Consider the following 21,906-nt stretch of genomic DNA (forward strand, 5'->3'; position numbering starts at 1 on the left):
CGGTTTTCGATGGAGGTGATGTGTTTGTGTCCCGTTCAGATCGACCTGACGATACGGAGATCGTGGACGGGATGTGGCTGGGAGTGGCGGTGGCGAGTCAGAATATTACTAAAGGCCGAGTTTTGGTGAGCTCATGTCAATGACTCTTTTCAGTTGTTATTTCCGTTTGAGGAGGTTGTTTCTCTCTTGATACATTTTGAAATTCCATTTTTCATTCATGGCCGTCTTTGTCATTGATTGTGGCAGTTTTTTAGCCCATAAGTAAAACAACAACAAAATGAAATATCTCTCTCTCTCTCTCTCTCTCTTTCTCCCCTCCTCCTCTAGGTCTGTGGTCACCGTTATGTGAAGAAGATAAACGAGGGCCTTACGTGGGGAATGATTGGCCGCTGCTACATCCGCAGTAACAACATGGAGTATGACCCTAATGACTACCACTGGCAGGACTACTATGAGGTTTGCTCTCCGCAAGATGGCCAGAACATGGAAGGCATGTGCAACATGGGCATCTCTGCTGCCATTACCGCTGACGAGGTCGTAGTCGGTTCACCAGGCAGTTTTGATTGGCAAGGTGTGTAAGATGAATTAGTTCACATTAAACACTTTTCACCACAGGCACTTTGTCTGAAGTACAGTTGAAGTTCATTAATTACCTGAAGTAAATAATTAATTAATTAAGTATACTATCCAGTAAACATTTTAGAAGAACTATCACTGTTTATGGTTTCTGTCTGGACTTTCATTTTAGTTTATTCCCTCTGTATTTTGTTTCCTGATGATCAATTTACTTGACATGTTTTTGTTGTTGCTGTTTAACAGGAAATGCGGATATCATTTGGAGAAGCCCACATAATTCCTACTCAATATCCAAGACAAATTTCCCCGAAATTGATAGACGAAATATCTACATAGGTAAGGCTATACTGTGCTTCTTGTTCTCCATACTGACATACAATCTGTATTTTTCTGTTGAATCCCACCATTAGTTGAATATCACCATCACAAACACAAGGTCAATGCATTACATAATTCGACTAATGTAAAAGAAAGCCAACACTCATTTTTCATGATCATTTAAGGGTGTCTATAGTAGTTAGAAGTGATTCCAGTGCAAAAACTGTAGCGTACTGTAAATGTTGCTTTTGAAAACCACCAAGCATTTAATAAATCACAAATTACTTGTTATTACAGCCATGCTGTTGCTAGCTTAGACAGAAATAGCAGACTTAGAAGGATGGCAGCAGAGTTAGAGAGAGTAAGCAAGCGCGGGGAGGGGGGGGGGCAGTCTGATGCTGAGTCTAATATACTTGTATAAAAAGAGGTGGCCACCGCACACTGTTATATTTTTTTTTCAGGCTCCTGATGAAGCAACTGGCGGAACGCGTTGCTCAATAAAAATCACTAAAAAATATAACAGTGTGCGGTGGCCACCTCTTTTTATATATGAACTTTAAAACCTGCAATCCACCAGCACCTTGTTCAAGTTGGCTGTGCAAAGGGATTTCTTCTATTTTTCTAATATACTTGTCTTTCCCTCCACTCCACAGCAGGGAGAGGGGGGGGGGCAGTCTGATGCTGAGTCTAATATACTTGTCTTTCCCTCCACTCCACAGGTTACTCGGTGGCCAAGGACAAAGGTCTACTGAGTTTGACCAACGACACCCTGGTGGCAGGAGCTCCTAGGGATGGACCTGGTAAGTTTGTGGAAAAACAAAATGCTCAGTGTATTTATAGATAATGATGATTTATCATATCTTAATGACTGTTCATCATCTATCTATAAATGACAGGAACGTCTGTCTGTCTGTCTGTGTGTTTGTGTGTTATTCCCATATCTGTCAAACCGTTAGTCCGACTGATGTCAAACTTGCCAGGTGTCCTTGCGCCCCAAGTCCCAAGTTTGACGTTGTTTGGATAAGAAATGCAAAAGATATTGTTAAAATATATCAGTAAAAGAAGCACACATTGGGTTTCACCGCTCTACTGTAGCCACTCCCCCTCTCACACAGCACTGTAGGCTACCTGAGAGAATAAACGCGGGGCTGTGGCAGAACTGAATCAGTGTAGGCTACACAGGTGGGAAAAAAAGCGAGTGCGAGATGCGTGGATGATTATCATGTCTGACCTCAACAATAAAAAAATCCTGTTTGCAGTTTGCTTGCATAGTATGATTCTGCAAATTTTGCAACAACCCTAACAAAAATTAAATGTTTACGGCAGATTTGCAGCAAACCTTTGGGTGTGGGAAACAAATGAGTGGGTGTGGGAAACAAATGAGTTCACTAGAAAATATTGCCAGAAGTTTGTTTGCCGCTAGAGGCAAACTTCCAGCAAAGTTCTGGCAACAATGAGAAGTTTGCCACTAGTGGCAAATGTGTTCACCAGTGACTTGCCACCACACTTCCAATGAACATCTGGTGACCAACCTAATTTAAATAATGACATTTCTGCAAATTTGCTGCAACATTACCAAAAGTTAACTGTTAGCCAGAAACCTGAAATTTCTGTAAGGGTAGGCCTACACGCCAATATACACAGGTATGAAGTAGAAAAATGATGTGCAATAAACTGATACTTTGAATAGCCCAGGAACTTTGGACTGTTGCCGACTACAATCTTGAATCTCCTTGAGGATCAATAAAGTATCTCTATCTATCTATCTATCTATCTATCTATCTACAAGGTCCCAAATTGAAACGAGCAATAATGGTCCCAAATTTAAGGACGTTTCAGAATGCCACACATGCAAAGCATAACCAGCTACAGACAATGAATGGCAGACAGAGTGTGATGTCACTTATAGGCTACCAGAAACCTCCACTGGTGTGACGGTACCAACTTAAGGCTTAATTCACCTTTGCACCCAGCGCAGTGACTCCCAGTAATATAATCCAGCACAAATGTTTGCATTTCTCCCTGCTCATATGCAGGCAGGGGTTGATCTTAAACTTTTTTCACTCTGGTCATTATTACTCAGATAACCTAGCCAGAGGGGCGGTGAGAGTGAATCTAGTCAGCAATGTGGACGATGGTGACCAAACGCTGGGTAAATCAGCCTACATTCTGTACGGGGAGCAGGTGGGGTCATACTTTGGTGGCAGCATTGCCATTGCTGACCTCAACAACGACAGGTAAGCTACAGACATGTCATTGGCCTTTGTTGCTTGAGTGTGTGTGTGGTTTTAAAGGCACTGACATATTACACAGTAATCTGTGTGATGCTTTCAGTGCACAGCTGTATAAATCTCAGAGAGCAAAGTACATTTCCCCATTCATGCTGAATATTTCATGTTGAGCATTTTAGTGCATTTCTGCCCCTTATATTTTGTATGGACCAATAGGTTGATTTCTTTCTCAGCTTCACTGTCAAGTACGTCTCTGAATGTCAGTCATGGAAGTAATCTGAAGTCATTGCTCTGTCAGCAGTTGTTTGAAACGCAATAAAAGCCTTGATTAAACTCATTCTCTTTAATATGGCACACCCATTGTTTTGATGCAGTTGGAAAGATTTAATTGTGGGAGCTCCCTTCTACTTTGACCGGACCAAAGAGGAAGGAGGGGCCGTCTACATCTACATGAATGAAAATGGCTCCTTCAAAGACAAGTACGACATCGCTCTCAAAGGACCTGAGAAATCTGCGTTCGGAATGTCAGTGTCCGCCATTGGCGACATCAACCAAGATGGTTTCCAAGGTAAAACGGATGCCCCAGGTTCAATACAACCTACCCAGTTTAACACATCATATTTAGCCACTTTAAATGTGATGCACTTAGGTAGTTCATTATTTAAGGGCTTTAAAGCAGTATTCCGCTTGCGTAGACTAATCACGTAAGTGTGTATGATTTGTGGCGGTATGCACACCGCACCAAAGGGAGAAATTCCTTTTGTAAGTCTCATTAAGTGAGTGAAACTCCTATACACAGCTTGTGTATATGCCTATAGGCCTGGGTCCCCTACCCAGCGACTTTACAGTGAATACAGTAGCAGGTCTTAAGCAAGGCTCATTTGAACTGCTGCATGAAATCATAAAATTGGCCCTGTTTGTGTCTTTGCTAAGTGACTGTTTGTATTGTATTGGGGCTTTTAGTTCAGTCTGATGTTGCTGATTGTATTCCTTTGATCTGACGTGAGCAGGATGTTTTAGGAGTCATTGTTCCTCTGGCATTTCACAGAGTAATCAGCCTGGTTTGGGTGACGTCCAGATTCAATTGAAAACGTATTGTATGCAGAGTGCAATACCGCTGATGCATTAAATTCAGTTGAACTTCTCATAATATTAATTCACTTTGAGCTGGGCAATCATGTTTTAAGTAGATTAAATTTGTCTTAATAACTGGAGTTTACTCTGGCTATTCAATCACAACCTAATTGTCTTTTATAATAGTGTCTAGCATTTGGTTTGTGACTTGGCTGAAACATAGTTATGAATGATGTTGGCATTTGTTCCATTACAGTTTTTTCTGATTGCTTAAGCACATTTTTTGTAACTATGGCTTTTTTTGCAAAACTCTACACACAAATGGCAAAACCTCTCACCCAATCAGCAAAACATTGTAGTTCTCTTGCAAAAGCTAACACACCTTGCTTAACTCTTCACACCTTCGTAAAAATGGTGTTTTCGTATCTAACAGTAAACACAAGCCATCACAATAGTAAGCACACAATGTGCCAACAACACACTGATGGTATGAATAAAAAACACATCTGGCTTTTGCTTTCTCTGTGCACAAGGTAGACTATGTCAGTTTGAGGTCATACTTTTGTCATAGTTCTGTAAACATACAGGGATCCCAACTTCAAGTATTACTGTAGTGTTTATTTACACACATCAAAACAAACACAAGTGTGTTTTTCCAAGTCAAAACACAAAATAGCATTTCACTGAGACAAAACAAATCAGTCTACATCGGGTCGTCTCTCTCAAAATTCTGTCTACATCACATGCAATGTCCTAGTCCAAGGCACCGGGAAAAATATATTCTGGAATGACGTATCCAGGCCTGACATGACAATATCCCTACATGTAGACTGTTTTTTTGTCTGTTTTTTTCTCTTCTCACTCTTCCTGCTCACTCCATCGTACCCATTGTACATTACCTGTGGCTTATTTATAGTGCTTAGGCTGATTGCAAAGTGAACTAATTATCTAAAACAGTTTTCACATGAGAAAGTGTGCCAGAGAGTTGGCAAAATGTGTATGTAAATAATAGCCATTGTGCCTACAGTTGTGCAAAGTGTGTGTTACAAAATTGCAAACTGATGCAAAGCAGTGTTTGTGCTTTTAGTTTTGCGAACTCAGTGAGTGGTTTTGCCATTTGTGTGTAGAGTTTTGCAAAAAAAGCCATAGTTACAAAAAATGTGTTTAAGCATTCAGAAAAAACTGTAAGATAGTAAACTGATATTGTGGATGTCAGATAATTTGTACTCTGTCAGATCTTAACTGAAGGACAGATATAGATAATATATACTATACATATATATATATATATATATATATATATATATATATATATATATATATATATATATATATATATATATATATATATATATATATATATACTATATATACTACTATATACTATATATACTACTACTACTATATATACTAAACTATTTAATTCATGCATGGCATCAAAATAGATGTAATGGACTTCCTGTGTGATTTTATGTGTCATGCATGCATTGTGATTATATGAGGGCCCTCTACACTACAGGTGCCATATGGCGTTAGTACTCTTATACTGCAGTGTAACCACCAGTGCCACCTAGTGGTTCACTTATCCCATTGAATATCTGAGCACTGAACAGTAAATCCAGTAAGATGAACTGTATAATGTATGGATATATCTAATATATTTTCTGTATGGTAAGTCTAAAGAACTGGTAGCTGCTTCAGATGAAAGCCCTCAGAACTTTGTCCTCTCTTCCCCTCTCTTAGACTTTGCAGTCGGTGCCCCCTACCATGGAACTGGCGCTGTTTTCATCTGGATGGGCAGTGAGAAGGGCATCTCCCCTACGCCCAGCCAGGTCTGTGAGTCCAACAGGACACAGCTACATAAAACAGCTGCATGCCGGGCAGCCGTAAAGCTCTCCCCCACCACAGCAGTCTGCTTTTTTAATGTTGCACCTGAGAAATAATTTATTACAGTAAAGCCTCGCGACTGAGTCGGTATGTGTCCTGAAATTAAATGAGGGTTACTCTCTAGAAGTAATAGGATTTGGATATATTTATCAGATATGAAACAAGACGTGTGAATATAGGAGTGGGATGCCAGTGCCATGTTACAACATCTGAGCGCACCTCATGCTTGCAGGTGATCAAAGGCCAGGACATCAAACACAGTGGCTTCCAGACCTTTGGTTACTCTGTTTCTGGAGGCATGGACATCGATGACAACAAATATCCAGACATAGTGGTGGGCTCGCTGGATGAGCGTATTGCTGTGTTAAGGTAGAGGCAACTGTTGAAGTTGCAGCTTAGCAGAGTATACATGTTTCCATGTCTCATTTGATTATTATGTTTTCATGTTATTTTTTCATTGTATTTGTTTTTATTTTTGCTTTTTGTTACATTTATTTGCAATATATGTATTTTGTTACATTCATTTCTAATCACCAATCAAAATTCAGCATATTTACTCAAATAAATGTGTGTGTGTGTGTGTGTGCATGTGTGCGTCTGCTAGGGCTCGTCCAGTCATCCATCTTCAGAGTGATTTAAGTGTGACCCCAAACATTGTGGATCCAGACACTTGCAATGACTGGTGAGCATATGACACATTAAACTATGTATATGAATATTAACACTGTGTTCTTGTTAAGAGACATGCAGCACAGTATTTGAATCTCAACAGCGTGGTTTTGTTAACCGTTGGTGTTTTGCTCTTGTGGGTGTCCTCTTTTGAGTCTTTGAGCCTTGTTTTTGTCCTCCAGTGTAGAGGCGAAGATGTGCATCTCCTACCTCCTCAGTACGGGGGAGAGCAGCAAGAGAAACATCAGTAAGCACCACCTCGTTCTCTACCTCAGCGTCCACCCTTGCAAACTGCAGACAGCTTTGAAGTTGAACACAACCAGTCTAGGAGAGCAATCCTTTGACTGTTTGTGAACATTTGCATGTTCAACAAATGCAGATATTTGTGTTTAAACAATAACTACAAGCTGACCCACCAATGATAGATTTTGCCCATTTATTACATTTAGCTTATTAGCTTATTTTGCCCATTTATGAAATTAGCTTTAGACTTTGCACTAAGCCCACCATTTAATATAAACCTTGGAGTTGTGTTACAGGGAATCACTGATACAGATACGCATGTCTCTTGTCCTTTTCAGCTGTGGAGTTCACACTGATAGCTGACCGGACCAGCCGCAGCCCTCGTCTAGTTTTTTTGGACAATATAGCGAATATTTATACTGGGCACTTCTACATGCCGTCAGAAAACTGCAGGACCTTCAAGCTCCAACTTAAGGCAAGATTTCAGTGCTTGGGGCAGGTTGGGGGGGGGGGGGGGGGGTTGGGTATTTAGTCTACATTTAATTCATTTTTACAATGCATATGTTTATCGTATAGATTATCCTAATTTAATTGATGGCCAAAGGATTCAGGTTCATTTCAGGCTCAGGTTACGATATTTGTAACCACAACCATAGGTACATTTGGATTGCAGTGGGGTCCTCACCCATAGACACACATGTAGAAACAGTGTTATCTGGTGCTGCATAACTTTTGCTGAGAGGAATACCTTATGCACATCCCTTTGGTTCCTCTTAAAGTGCTGAGGATCTACAAGCTTGTTACACAGTTCTTGGATTTAATTACTAAAATCAAAAGTATGTAAGTGATTATAAATATGATTGACTCCATTCACCAGCTCAGGAAGCCATCCAAGGTGAGCAGACTGCTCTCTTTATTAGATTCTAGTGGCCTCTTTGCTTTTTTATGTAAAGTGCATTGAATTTGAAATTCTCTACAGTATGTAAATAAATGTGCTGTGCCTTGCCTTGCCTTAGGATCTTGGTAGGATCGTGGTAGTACATTAGCAAATAGATTTTGCCTCGTTATTGAATTATGTTTAGTTAGACTTAAGGCTTTGAGCTTTGACCTTCATTTAAATTAGGGCCCAGAGAAATATATGAAATAGTCATGGCTGGTGCTTTTCTGTGATCGTTGCAAATGGTATGAATCTGATTCAAGTTGAAATGTGCGAAGTCGGGCAGGAGCCCTTTCCCCCCGTGGCAGTGATTGCACTTACCTCCAGAACGGCTGTGTGTTACATCAGTCTCCCTGACAGTAGCCGTCTGTCTGGCTCACACAGAAGCCCATCCGAGACAAGGTGGAGCCTGTCAGCTTCTCCCTCAACATGTCCCTGTACGAGCCTCAGGCGCGGAGCCGCGGAACACTCCAGAATCTGGACGCATACCCCGTGCTGAGCGAGGGGAAGACCGTGGTCAGAAAACATGAGGTAAGGGCACACACAACCAGCAGACAGGACCAGGAGGCCCTTCAGGGTGACTTTGTTTTGACCAACGCTTGAGTGCATTTTGAATAACTCTTCTGGTTTTATTTGTTTGCCTGTGCTTCAGTGTAGATTTTCCCAGATCTGAAATTACTTCAGGGACACTTTTATTTACTGAGGCTGAAACATATTGAAGTCCCCCAGTTGGATGACCATTTAAAATAATTCTGATTCTATTCAGTGTAAGGGTCAGCATTAAAGCTGCAAGATTTTTTTGATCATATTCACTGAAACCGACACTATGCTCCGACAGAACAACATAAATCGAAAAAAAACCCGCACTTCTACCTCCACCTAGAGCCTGTTATTTGTTTTGCAAAAATCCACAGCTCCCGTTTCTTCTGGTCCAATCAGAGCAGGGCTGTGTGAGATCTGACTGTCAATCACAGTCTGGTGCAGTCTATTGCACACTGACGAGCACAAATTTGATGAGAGGGTGCTCAGTGGTATTGGGGGAGGGGCATGAGAGTTGTAAACATTCAAAATGTTGGCTAAGTTTCCTCAATCTTTTAGACTTACTAACTGCAGCTTTAATTTGAAACATGGAGAATTGCATGAGCTCTTCCCCCTTCCACAGATTCACTTCCAGAAGGCATGCGGCACGGACAACAAGTGCAACAGCAACCTGAAAATGACTGCCGAGTTTGCCAACTTTGACGATGACCAGCCTTTCCAAGTGTGAGTGCATGACACAAAACATGCTCAACTTTATTTGAAATGACCAGTCAAAGGAACAGTTGGAGAAGAAACTGTGCAAGGAATTTTACAATGTTCACAATGTTTCACAACATTCAAGGCACAGTCACAATACATTGATTCAGATGCTATAGAAGGGGAACATAGGTTGTAGTGGGTTCAAATGAAACAAATTTGAGAAATGTATGAGTATGAGTAGGTAGGCCTGTAAAGTAGCTCATTTAGAAGCTGATTTGGAAAACAGTTGCAGTCTGAGGTGTCTGAATAAACTGTCTGTGGTCTTACAGTGAAGACGGACACCAGATCTTCAAATATAATGCTGACGTGAAAAAGCTCAAGATGCTTATCGATGTCACCAACATCCCATCAGACGGACGGCTGGCAGAAGACGCCCACAACACCGTGCTGAACATCACCACCCCCCCCTCTCTGCAGTTTTCTGCCGTAAACCCCAAGGTGAGGAAGCCTGACATTACAAGCAGTCCATAGGGCTCCAGAATACTGTTCCTGATGTAAATTATGTTAATTCGACTGATTAACTCACTAGTCCGAGTAAATTTAAATGACATAATTGTGTGCATTGAAATGCTTGTCTGTCTATACAGATGTACATGTAATTGAGTAGCCTGGGGTCTAACTGATTGTTACTCTTTTGACAGAATCTCATTGAGTGCGATCTCACATCATCAGGTCTCCTCTGTGAGTTTGTGAACCCAGTGCGTACCAAACAAGAGGTAAGAGTTCACTGTGTGCTGTTGTTGTATCCGAGACGGCTAGACTATTGAAGCCCCTCTGTTCTGTTCCAGAGCTAATGAATTACCTAACACAGTCAGACAGGTGCACTGGGGTCTTCAGGACATGAGTTGAGCAAGGGCTTTATTGAATCTGACTCTATCCCATTGCTGTACAATATGCCAATACATCAGTCTCCCTGATTTGACCATTTGGAGCATCTGTCGTATTGGTTAATTTCAGTGTGTTGACTTTATTTAGTGAACGTTTAAACTTGAATAATGCCCTCTCTGGTTCTTTGGCAGTAAATGCTATACAGAAAATAACTCTTTTCTTGCGTTAATCACCCTTTTTTGTCTCATAAACAGAGTCAAGTTACGATCATCTTTGAGACGTTAGGCATCACTCTGGACACACGAGAGATCACCACAGAGATACAGCTTTCTACGTGAGTGTACCTTTTTAATGGTACAGTATCATAGGCTTTCTTTCAGCATTTCCTGACAAAGCCATCTGTTACTCTGTTTACCACTGTTCACCTGACCACTGTTACTCAGTTCACAACTATTATTCTGTTCACCACTGTTACTCTGTTCACCACTGCTCATCTCACCACTGTTTCTCTGTCCTGTAGATTGAGTGAACAAAGCGCCATTTCACCAATAGCGTTGACCCTGATGGTGGAATATTCACTTCAGCCAACATTCATCATGTAAGTTTTGAGAAATTGTGTTGTGTTGTGTTACTTCAAAGTGTTATGGCTCATTACTAACCATGAACTAAGTTGCTTTTCTTTGTAAGCCTGTATATTAAATACTAATTATATCTAATAGATACAGTTAATGAAGACGTAACAGCACACAGTGTTTGTTAATGCTGTAATTAAAGGATGATTTTTTATGACTTTTTCATGATTAAGATAATTCCTCATTGTTAAATTATAAATAACAGTGCTTAATACTAGGCCTATGTATGATTTAGTAACACAGTTTATATTTTTAAGCTATTTTGGACTTTAAAGGAGAATTCCGGTGTGATATTGACCTAAAGTGTATTGAAACATGATACCGAGTGTGAACGTATGTCTCATAGCCCATCTCGACTTGTCCCCTGCACTCCAAAATCTGGCGCTAGTTAGCCGATGCTACCAACAACTTTTTCAGTAGTGGTGCTTCGGCATCGGGCTAGCCATGCAAATAAATCACTGTTTTACACCCATTTACGAGGCTCAATGTATCTCCACACTTCATTGGTAGACTTCCTAGGGCCCTGACATTTAAAACGAGACATTGAGAACTTTGAAAAAGCACTGGTAGTTTACTTACAAGACGATTTATACAGACAGTATCTTCACGAAGTTTAACGTTTGCAGCCATCTTGAATTTAGTCACGATAAGTCTAGCAACGAGTAAGAATGAACAGGTATGATAAGGGATCAGATTCCAAAAATAATTCAGTGGAAATGCATGGATTCCAGTTTCTTCCAGTAGCAGCAACTGGAATCCATGCATTTCCACTGAATTATTTTTGGAATCTGATCCCTTATCATAGCTGTTCATTCTTACTCGTTGCTCGACTTATCGTGACTAAATTCAAGATGGCTGCAAACGCTAAACTTCGTGAAGATACTGTCTGTATAAATCGTCTTGTAAGTAAACTACCAGTGCTTTTTCAAAGTTCTCAATGTCTCGTTTTAAATGTCAGGGCCCTAGGAAGTCTACCAATGAAGTGTGGAGATACATTGAGCCTCGTAAATGGGTGTAAAACAGTGATTTATTTGCATGGCTAGCCCGATGCCGAAGCACCACTATTGAAGAAGATGTTGGTAGCATCGGCTAACTAGCGCCAGATTTTGGAGTGCAGGGGACAAGCCGAGATGGGCTATGAGACATACGTTCACACTCGGTATCATGTTTCGATACACTTTAGGTCAATATCACACCGGAATTCTCCTTTAATATCCAGAAATTGAGCCGTGTGATCCTCCAGGTATCATTAGTGTCAAGCATAGTGGTCTTGAAAATACTTTTAATTCATATCTGTGTTTTTGTCAACTTCCACAACATGCCAATCAAGTTTGGTTCCCTCACTGCTGTTCCATTTAATTGTCCTCTTCTCAGAAATCCCCAGAATGCCCTGACATACTTCAGTGGGGAGGTCAAGGGAGAGTCGTTCATGAAAACACCCAGTGATGTAGGAAGCCCAGTGACTTTTACCTTTCATGTGAGTGTGGATGGGTTCGTTTGCCACATTTGCTGCGGGCTTCACCTGTGCTTCAGGTAGTGTGGGAAGTTGTCCAAAGCCCCACAAAATCTCTCTGACAGCTGTAGCCTGAGGCTGGCTGTAATTTCCCCTTAACTAGGGAGGGGTGATAGACACACACCTTCTTTCCTCAGTGCAGTCAAGAGGGAGAGAAACATAGATGTGAAAACCAGTGTTTTCCACAGAATTTAATTCTATTTGTGGTGGTAGGTTTGCAGAATTAACTTGCAAAATGCAACAGTTTTTAACAAATTAGCGCAGCGTGGTTATGATGCTAACCAGCTTTAAGCACAATTTAATACAACCTGGAAAATCATTGTGTGGTGGTCAATGTTGATATTGTGGTGGGCAGCCACAAATAAGTCAAAGTATGGGAAACACTGTCAAAACTGTCTTCATCATAAAACATTTTGGTGTACAGACAAAAAATCACATCCTTGACAAACACACGCATGCATTGTATTGCAGTCCCGTCCTTCCTAGAGGATGTTATGCTGCCTCTCTAAAGCTTGCTAACGTTATCTCAATGCCTCTGTGTGCTCAGGTGGAGTTGAAAGGGAGGCCACTAGGCAGTCTGGGGACTCTCCAGATCTCCTTTGCTTGGCCGTTGGAGGTGGATAATGGGAAGTGGCTCCTGTATCTGACAAACATTACCACAGAGGGCACATCCAACCAGCTGTGTGTCCCCCCAGGCAATATAGTTAATCCTCTCAAGCTCACGGTGAGTAGTGGTGACTACTATGTGTATGTCCTCATTAAAAAGCTCTGGCAGAGTGATTGTTTATTAATGGCAAGCTAAAAACAATGAGGAAAGGCCATAACCAGAACAAAGGAGGACAAGGGTCAACTTTTAGTTAATTTATTTTTACAAAACTTAATCAAAAACGAACGAAGATGTCCGTGTCAGTATATATGAAGAAGTCAGTGTGTGGGCGAAGTGCATGAGTGTGATATGGACTGAGAAGTGAAATGCGTGGATGCAAAAACAAACAAAGGAAAAACTAGGCCGTCAAACAAAGCCCACGAAGGCCCAAAAAACAGCAGCCCCCGCAGCTCCTTGGGGAACACCCGTGCCCTTTATGCACAGGCCAGTTAGGTTACGACAGGTTCGCTGGCCACGCCCACGCCGCCAATACCTGTAATGACAGACAACCAGCAGCAAGCAGACGGACAGAGCAGGGACGTCACACTAAGGCACACTTTAGACACTGTTACTTTAGAAAAGATGAAGACAATGCCAGGAAACACATGAAAGAAGTGCAAATGTTGAAGAGATATACAGGTAACAACACCATGAAGAGGGACACGTGAAATCATGTATTTTTGTCTTTCTGTTCTTGTTTTGCTTCTGTCTGTCTTGTCAGCCGGCAGCTGTCGGGGGCCGTAGGAAGCGAGAGCTGGACTCCCCTGAGGTCAGGGAGGGGATCCAGGCAGAGCAAGCGTTGGCTCAGGCCCCTTTCAAAGCCAGAGGGACTCGCAAGAAGCTCATCCTGCTGGTAAAGAAAAGCCCCTCTCTCTGCAATTCAGCCGCAGTTCAGCCCAGTTTATTCAACCTCTCTCCACTCCACATCGCGATCCACCCCATTGAGTTCCCCATATCAAGTTTACAAGTGGACGCTTATTTGACGGCCGCAGAGATGTTACACATACAATATTTGTATGACTAGGCTGCAGGCTCTGCGTGCTCTGATTGTGTGCTTCTACAACCCTGGCATGTCTCCAGGACAGGAGTGAGAGAAGGGGGGGGGGGTAAGAGAGAAGAAAGAGAGTGCTAGAAAGAGAGAAGAGCAGAGAAGGGGGTGGAGGAGAGTGGGCAGTGACAAGACATAGAGGCCTCATTACTGTAGACTGGAGAGCTGGAAGTGTATCACACAGAAAAACCCTTAGGTTGTGGTGCTACAAGCCAAGGAAAAAATGGACTCGACATCACATCACGGTGATGAGTGTGGATCATCCTGACCTTAAAATTTAACTGCCACGAGAGACAACCAGCAAGGCTAAGCAGTTTTTATGTAATTGGGTGTCTGATTGATATTGTGTTGCAAAGGTCAATCCAACCTGGCTGTATCTGTCATGGTCATGTTTTGGTGATGTGTCAGAATGTTTTTTGTTTTCTATTTGCTTTACACTAAACATGTACAGTAAGTACATGCGCATGAATGCATTTTCCATAGATTTGTTTATAGTGCGGAAAGCTATATGCCTACCTGTTACAAAAGCACAGACAAAAAGCTGTATGTACTGTATGAGCCAGTAGACATAGCTGTAGAAAGTGAAAAGAAAAAAAAAATTGTAGGTTGGAGAGAAAATGAATCCAGATTCAGGTCAGTGTACATGATGTATGATGGGGTGTTAGGAGCTAACAGCTGGAGGATAGCTACCAAGCTACACTGGGGGTTGATTTTTCCCTCCACTTATAGGAACTGCACACACATACTGTACTCGTGTGACTATGCATCGGTGAGAAATCCTCTACACAGCTCTGTGGGAACCAGGGGAAATATGACTCTTCATAACCTAACCTTAACCTGAACCATCTGAGTGTCAACAGACTGATTGTTGATAATCTGAGTTTCTGTAAATAGTCTGTGGGTGGACCATCCAAGTTAAGTGTGACCAACATTTTGCCAGGAAGCCTATATTTTTTTTAATATATATAATATATATATATATATATATATATATATATATATATATATATATATATATATATATATATATATATATATATATAATGATTTATTTTCAAATGTTAAGCAGACCTGCCCTCCAGCAAAGGGCCTGAGAACTTTAAGTCCCTTTATCGTCCTGCACTCATCAACTCATGATTATTAATGATGCGTTTTCAGACTTGTGACGAAGGCGCTAAGTGCCGCACCTTCACCTGCCCCTTAAAGGGGATGAAAACTCGTGCAGCGGTAACCGTCTACGCCCGGCTATGGAACAGCACCATTCTGGAGGTAAGAGGACTCCATCACCTTGGACAAAGTCTACCCTGACAGGAAGTGTTTTGTTTCTCATGGACTCTCTTTTTTTTTTTGCACGATTTAGAGTGGATGAAGCTTACATCTCACACATACTGTAACAATCTGATAGTTATGGGCCTGATCTGTTTCTGTTATATGCCCAATGCTGGAGTTTCATCATGAGTTTGAATATATTCTGTCCTTTTACACATGGTTTAATGACTTTCTATTGGAGATTCTGACAGGCTAGTGCAAACAGTATTTTGTGCAGAGAATATCAAAAGCAGAGTGCTCTTCCTAAGCAGATTTTTCATTTCACTGTCAGTGCTATGATAAGTGTTTCAGTCGTGATGAATTACACCGGTGGTCGTCGGAATCACTTTGCCGACAGGAGTGTAAAATAAAAATAACATCTCTTCAGGGATTTCACAGAGACTGCTCAATAAAAATTGTGCTTTACAACCTGCTTGCTTCTAGGATTACAGTGATGCTTATCGAGTGACAGTGCAAGGCCAAGCTACGCTCAACTTACAGACAAGTAAAGCTGTTGTCATCATGAAGCCGCAGACACAAACGGTAATTGCTCACAACACTCTCCTTCCAGACACGTGTTTGTTTTGGGCTGTAATTGGGCCTCTCGGGGGGGAATCGATTTGTGCACAAGTACAAGTGGGAAGAAAGAAGCGGCGAAAGCAGCCCTTTTGAATTCAGAAGCACACCACTTCAACATTCAGCGTAGCACAGTATCTCAACATTTCTAACCATCCAGGGTTGCCAACTCTCACACATTTTAATGTTCTGTTTCATGGTCACGTGAAAACAAATTCAATTGACTTCACGCCAAAGAATACTCCTGTTTTGGTCAATCTTTGTCAATCTCATGTCAAGTCAGCAATGGAAGTTGGCAACTCAACTTGGTCATCTAGTTTACATCTACTTGCTGTCACTTTTGCTGAAGTAAAAATGGAAATTTCTCCATTGTCAGACTATTAATCGATTATCTTATGTATTTCTTATCTCATACCAAAACATGTGGCCTACATAGCACTGTGCTTCATACTATGCACACAGTCAGTGCAGGGGTTATCAGCTGCCATGACCTATTTGACCTCTGACCTTTACCCTGTGACCTCTCTGTTCAGTTCACCCTGAACATTGACCCCGAGCTGGAGGAGGAGGCTCCACAGGAGGCTCCCATCTGGATCATCGTGGTGTCGGTCCTCGCCGGAGTCCTCCTGCTCACGCTCATCAGCCTGCTGCTGTGGAAGGTGGGTGAGGGTGGCTTCATGCCCCATCACAATAACAACAACAACAACAACAACAACAATTAACACGCACGCACACACACACACACACACACACATGTATATATATATATATGTACATATACACTTCAGTCACAACATATGGCATGATTATTGTTGGATATAATTGGCTTTGCAGGTGTTGTTGTTGGACTATTTATTACTTTTTTGAAGAACCATTACCATACCAGTTACAATAACACTAAATCATGGATATTGTTGTCTAATGTTCTTCCTTATACAGTAAACTGATTTAAATGTACTGAAATGGATTTATTCTTTCAGGTTAAGGTGAAATGAATGGCCCTGCTCAATTGTACATGTTTTACATTTTACTGTACATGCCTTGCCTTTTTATTCATATCATTGTGTAATGAGATGGTAACAGGATCATTAGGTAGACATGTAAACCATGAAGTGTGTTCAAATTTGCAAACGTGGACAAACATCGGTGTTTGCCTCTATTCACAGAATTTGAATGCACCTTATGTAGTCTGTGTGTGTGTGTGTGTGTGTGTGTGTGTGTGTGTGTGTGTGTGTGTGTGTGTGTGTGTGTGTGTGTGTGTGTGTGCGCGTGTGTGTTTGTATGTGTGTATATGGTATGATGATTTCACTTATATTTCAATGGTGATGCCTCCCCATCATCCCCCTGTAGTGTGGCTTCTTCCGAAGGGCCAATACCAGAGAGCTGTATGAAGCCAAAGCCCAGACTGCGGAGATGAGGTCTCAGCCCTCTGAGAAGGACCGCCTCACCGAGGACATCTAACGCCACGCCATGCCTCACGCTGGTCCTTACACTGTAGTCCTTGGGTAAACAACACCGTTGCCCCAGACGACCGTCTGTCTGTCTGACCCCCCCAGCATCTCCTGCACTCCTGCCTGTCCTAAGACTTGACCTCCTGACCTCTTAACTCTTCGCTTTGATGTGCTGTGCTTTGCTCGTTTTTCCTCTCTGAAGCTCTCCTCCCAGATTTGCAGTTGCTTTGAATGATGGGCAATGAGATTTTGTGACATTTCATATCTCACGAATCAAGAGAATTAGAAGACAAAGGAGTGTATTGCTGCGCACTGCTCCTAACACCAAATCTCACAAAACGTCCATCTCAGCATGAGTCAACCTGCTGCCATTACTGCCTGTGCTGAGGTGTTGAAATTGTCCATCAGCCTCCCCATTTAAAGCTACTGACCTTTGCTTTCTTTTCCTAGAAATGATCCAGAAATAATGAGCTCTTCTCCCTATTGTCCACTTTTCTTCCTCACCCTTCAACCTTCCTCCTCCTCCTCTCTTTTGCTTGAGATCAGTACTTGAAGTGTCTTTATAATCAGAAAAAAATTCACTCTAAAACTAACCAAAAAAAAATCAGCCATAGTTTTGTTTTATTAATTGTAAAAATGGTGATTTCTGTGAACTGCCATTTGTATAACTGTAGATAGCGGACTAAAATAATAATATGAAGACACTCTACAAGACACTCTACAATTTCAATAGCAGTTTCAAAAGTTTTTGTTTACCCTCTGGACTTTAGAATTTAGTTTTGCACACTTTGCCTTGTCATAACCACAGGTCTTTTCTCCCTCCCTCTGTTTGCGTCTCATGATTGTAGCTTCCCTTGCTCTCCTCACTGACCCCATGCAGTGCCCTGTGCCTGTGAGTGTGAGCGTCAAAGACAGAACTATATCCATGAAAAAAATATGAATTTGAATGTGCTTCTCCAGCCTTTATTCTTTATTTTGAGTAATAGAAGTTATGACATTTAAGGGGTAGAAGTTGTGTGTCTATGATGCTATAACTGACTTATCTACAACTACCTGTGACTGTTGCAGCCACAGGAACATTTTCTCTCTTTTTCTTTTCTATATATAAAGTGAGCAACTGTATGTACTAAGTGTTGCCTCTGGCCCCTTCACAGTGTGGCTTCTTCAAGCGAAGCGCCCACTTCAGAGAGATGCCCACGCACCACGGAGTCCAGATCCGCAAGGAGCAGCGCTACCGCCTTAGCGAGGGCTTCCTCGTCGAGGAGGACACCGCCAAGAAGCACTGGATCACCAACTGGTCAGAGAAAACCCGCCGCTGCTTCTAGTGGCTGCGTCCAAAAACACACACCGCCACACACTCAGCCCTCACACGGGGGGGGGAGTCTGGGGTCCAGCCTCACCCGTCTTCACCTTCACGAGGACTCTCAGGGCGCATTACTTGTGTCCATACACATGTCAATCATGGACTGTCTGTCGTTAACATGGTGCAGTAATGGTGTTTAATGATATGGGGTTTTGCAATGTTAGGGTAAAAGCTACATGTATTGTGTGCTACTGCAATGTTAGGGTAAAAACTGTATGTGACATACCAAATGAATACATTTTTTTTAAATCCCTGGTTATTTTTTTTTTTTGTCACTGCTATGATATGCGTGTTTTAGGTGCCTCTATTATTCCTATGTTTGGTTTTGTTTTCTCTTTGACATACAGTGCCTCTGCGTGTTATGGTGTGTGCTGAAGCACTCGTCGTCTGTGATACGCTTTTCACAGTGCAATAAGGCATGGTGTGTCCATCGTGTTTCCCACTGAATCTTGCTAACTGGATTTGAATATCGCTCAACCAATGCTGTTCTCATTGTCATACTCTTGTGTGTTGATATCCAGGACCAAAGCATTTTTACTGATTGTGGTCAAGAACATTATAAAACCTAATGATCTGATCTTTGCATCTTTTTGTCTCGTGAATGATCAGGAGTCTAATGGGTATGTATAATTTAAAACATTTAAAAAAGTAAAGGTATTGTATGATTGCTAAGATTAAAATAGGCAATAGAGCCAGAAAACTTACTTCAAAACATATTTGAAAGATCAGAACATTTACTTGATATTGCTGATGAATCTATACAGTAATTCAGAGTCCATTTGGTCTTTGGTATTACTTCATCTTTCTATTAGTCTATTCAATGTATTGTATGATTGTAGACAATTGAAATGTCTAACATTTGCACACACTCTCCTCTGCTGTTCCGTTCTGTGGTGTAGATTGATTAATGTTTTTTAATGAATCTGTTTATTTGAAGTCTGTAAATCATGCTGTGATTTGCCTCATGATTGATGAAATGTTTGTGTCTGTGCCAAATAAGAGCTCTATCAGCAGTTTTATAGAATCACTGAATTATGCCACTGCCAGTGTTGGAGGGTGAAGTTTCAGCTTTTCCTTAATTAATCTGCAGGAAGAAGGTCTCTTCAGCCTACTAACTTGTGCGTTATTGATGAGGGAAAAAATCCTGTACCCTAGGTAATCACGTTTATAGTCAATCCTGTTTAATTTTTCAGAGGTGCTGAAGACTTGTGAATTGATTCTGCTCAGAAAAAAACAACATATACCAGAGATGCATCCGTACATTACACAGGATTTGCATTGCTAATTCTCTTTTCTAATGAAAATACTGTAGTTTCCAATTCCGATGCCAGATGTAAAAAGCCTATATTATAAGTCCTCCATATCAAAGCCAAATTACCATGACATAAATATTTATAGGAGGTTTGTTGAGAGATTATTATTGTTAGATAGATTGTTAGTTTCATACTCAGAAGCTTCCTTGTGTCATTATTATAAATTGTGGAAGCAAAGCCAGCCACATATTTGCACAGCCAGAATGAACATTCCTTGTTAGCATACAGTTATTGTTTGTGTATCAGACATATATTTTTTATGTATGTGCATTTAGTTGGTGTATGTGAGCATGTAAATAATGGTCTGCCTTGTGAATATTTAAAAATTTATCATTTGTTGTAAAAATTAAACAAAAGCTAGTGCATTTCTTTGATACTGTGCTTTTTAAATTAAAGCTTTTTTATATATGATGTCTGCCTATCTAATCTCTTGGCAAGATGTTTGGGTTACACTTTACTTGAAGGTATCTACCATAAGAATGGCATGACACTGTCATGAATGTGTCATTAATATTATAAACAAGTCAAACGTTTATGACAACGCTTTTGTCATTAAGTGTCATTCAGTTTTTGTCATGACAAGTTAGGGTTAGGGTTCATGTGTCATGACAGTGTCATGTCACTCTTATGTAGATACCTTCAAGTAAAGAGTTATGTTTGTAAGTGAAATCAGTGTCATGTACAAAAATATCTGAAAATGAAAGTGAGTCTCTATTTTGGATGGGATATAACAAACAATACAGAGGTCATAAAATGTTGAGGGCAAAAATGTATGTCTGTCACACAAGGAAACCAGGAACACGAAGATGAAGATGTAGTAGCTCAAGGCTTCATCTTTAGGGGCAGCCGTGGCCTACTGGTTACTGGTTAGCGCTTCGGACTTGTAACCGGAGGGTTGCCGGTTCGAAGCCCGACTGGTAGGCCACGGCTGAAGTGCCCTTGAGCAAGGCACCTAACCCCTCACTGCTCCCCAAGCGCCGCTGTTGTTGCAGGTAGCTCACTGCGCCGGGACAGAGACTTTCTAATGAGGAGACACAGCACTCCAAAAATCCTCCATAGAAATGCATGGGGTTAGTTTGTAATGCCAATATGGCCGTTGTCTACACCCCTTCCGCGGCAAAACTTTGACGTGAATACATTGAGCCAATCATGTGCTGTGTTGTGAATACATTGAGCCAATAATGTGGTGTGTTGTGAAGACATCGTGCCAATCATGTGTTGTGATCTCGCCACTGGAGCAAGATTGCAGTAGATTGGTGTCGTGAAGCCTTGCGCATGTGCATTGCTGCGCACGTGCATTCAAAAATATGCCATATGGCCACCGAGTGGAGGGACTTTGGCCGGGATTAGTGTGTGCTAAGTGTGTTTCACTAATTCACGGATTGGGATAAATGCAGAGACCAAATTTCCCTCACGGGATCAAAAGAGTGTATATATACTTATACTATACTTTCTTTAATTTCCAAAAACAAAAGGCCACAATGGGCCAACAAAGGATGGACACGGCGATGAAAACAAAGACTAGAACTCAAACAGCGTCTCCCGTAGAACAGAGAATATCACACAAAGACTTGACTAGAACTCAAACAGCATCTTCCGTAGAACAGAGAATATCACACAAAGACAACTGAGAGGAGAAGTAAACTGGAAACAGGTGAGTGCTACTAAAACTCAGGTGAGGCTGAACGGACTAGGCCTGCATTTGGAGATGGAACCCGGACTGGAGCAGATCCAGGGACTGGAGCCAGAACAGAGGAACGAGGTGCGGCTGCTGTGACGATGTCAGAGCTCTTGCAGTGTAGCAGCCTGCAATTAACCAATTTGTGATGAGTTTATAGCCCAATCTGTTCTTACATTATATAGTTAGAATCAACCATTTGGCCAATGGGTGAGAAGGCATAGCTAAGCAAAGAAAGGAATAGTAGGCGTCACCAATCAAAATGGTTGGCTACTCAAACTGGACACATATGATCGCTTTCAAGAAAGAGCTCTGA

The 21,906-nt window shown here is 41.4% G+C and overlaps 1 protein-coding gene across 2 annotated transcripts in view; it reads left to right on the forward strand.

Moving 5' to 3' along the window:
• Positions 1–20,323, forward strand: part of LOC121704801 (integrin alpha-3-like) — a 38,634-nt gene extending 18,311 nt beyond the window's left edge. Inside the window, exons 3-28 of one of the 2 annotated variants that reach the window (XR_006030655.1) lie at positions 40–125; positions 328–571; positions 820–912; positions 1,614–1,694; positions 2,978–3,131; positions 3,500–3,693; positions 5,943–6,031; positions 6,319–6,455; positions 6,691–6,768; positions 6,938–7,002; positions 7,337–7,473; positions 8,320–8,466; positions 9,098–9,198; positions 9,504–9,672; positions 9,876–9,950; positions 10,317–10,396; positions 10,583–10,660; positions 12,069–12,171; positions 12,755–12,931; positions 13,575–13,706; positions 15,060–15,170; positions 15,654–15,752; positions 16,319–16,444; positions 17,136–17,290; positions 18,085–18,128; positions 18,391–20,323. Coding sequence is in view for 1 of the 2 variants with exons in the window: in XM_042085297.1 (XP_041941231.1) it covers positions 40–125; positions 328–571; positions 820–912; positions 1,614–1,694; positions 2,978–3,131; positions 3,500–3,693; positions 5,943–6,031; positions 6,319–6,455; positions 6,691–6,768; positions 6,938–7,002; positions 7,337–7,473; positions 8,320–8,466; positions 9,098–9,198; positions 9,504–9,672; positions 9,876–9,950; positions 10,317–10,396; positions 10,583–10,660; positions 12,069–12,171; positions 12,755–12,931; positions 13,575–13,706; positions 15,060–15,170; positions 15,654–15,752; positions 16,319–16,444; positions 17,136–17,246 (2,867 nt within the window). In the remaining variant the exon portion in view is untranslated. The remainder of the gene's footprint in view (positions 1–39; positions 126–327; positions 572–819; positions 913–1,613; positions 1,695–2,977; positions 3,132–3,499; positions 3,694–5,942; positions 6,032–6,318; positions 6,456–6,690; positions 6,769–6,937; positions 7,003–7,336; positions 7,474–8,319; positions 8,467–9,097; positions 9,199–9,503; positions 9,673–9,875; positions 9,951–10,316; positions 10,397–10,582; positions 10,661–12,068; positions 12,172–12,754; positions 12,932–13,574; positions 13,707–15,059; positions 15,171–15,653; positions 15,753–16,318; positions 16,445–17,135; positions 17,291–18,084; positions 18,129–18,390) is intronic. The other variant, XM_042085297.1, reaches the window with a different exon arrangement.
• Positions 20,324–21,906: the final 1,583 nt, after the last annotated feature.

This window comes from Alosa sapidissima, chromosome 3 (assembly GCF_018492685.1).
Source record: "Alosa sapidissima isolate fAloSap1 chromosome 3, fAloSap1.pri, whole genome shotgun sequence".
NCBI lineage: Eukaryota > Metazoa > Chordata > Actinopteri > Clupeiformes > Clupeidae > Alosa > Alosa sapidissima.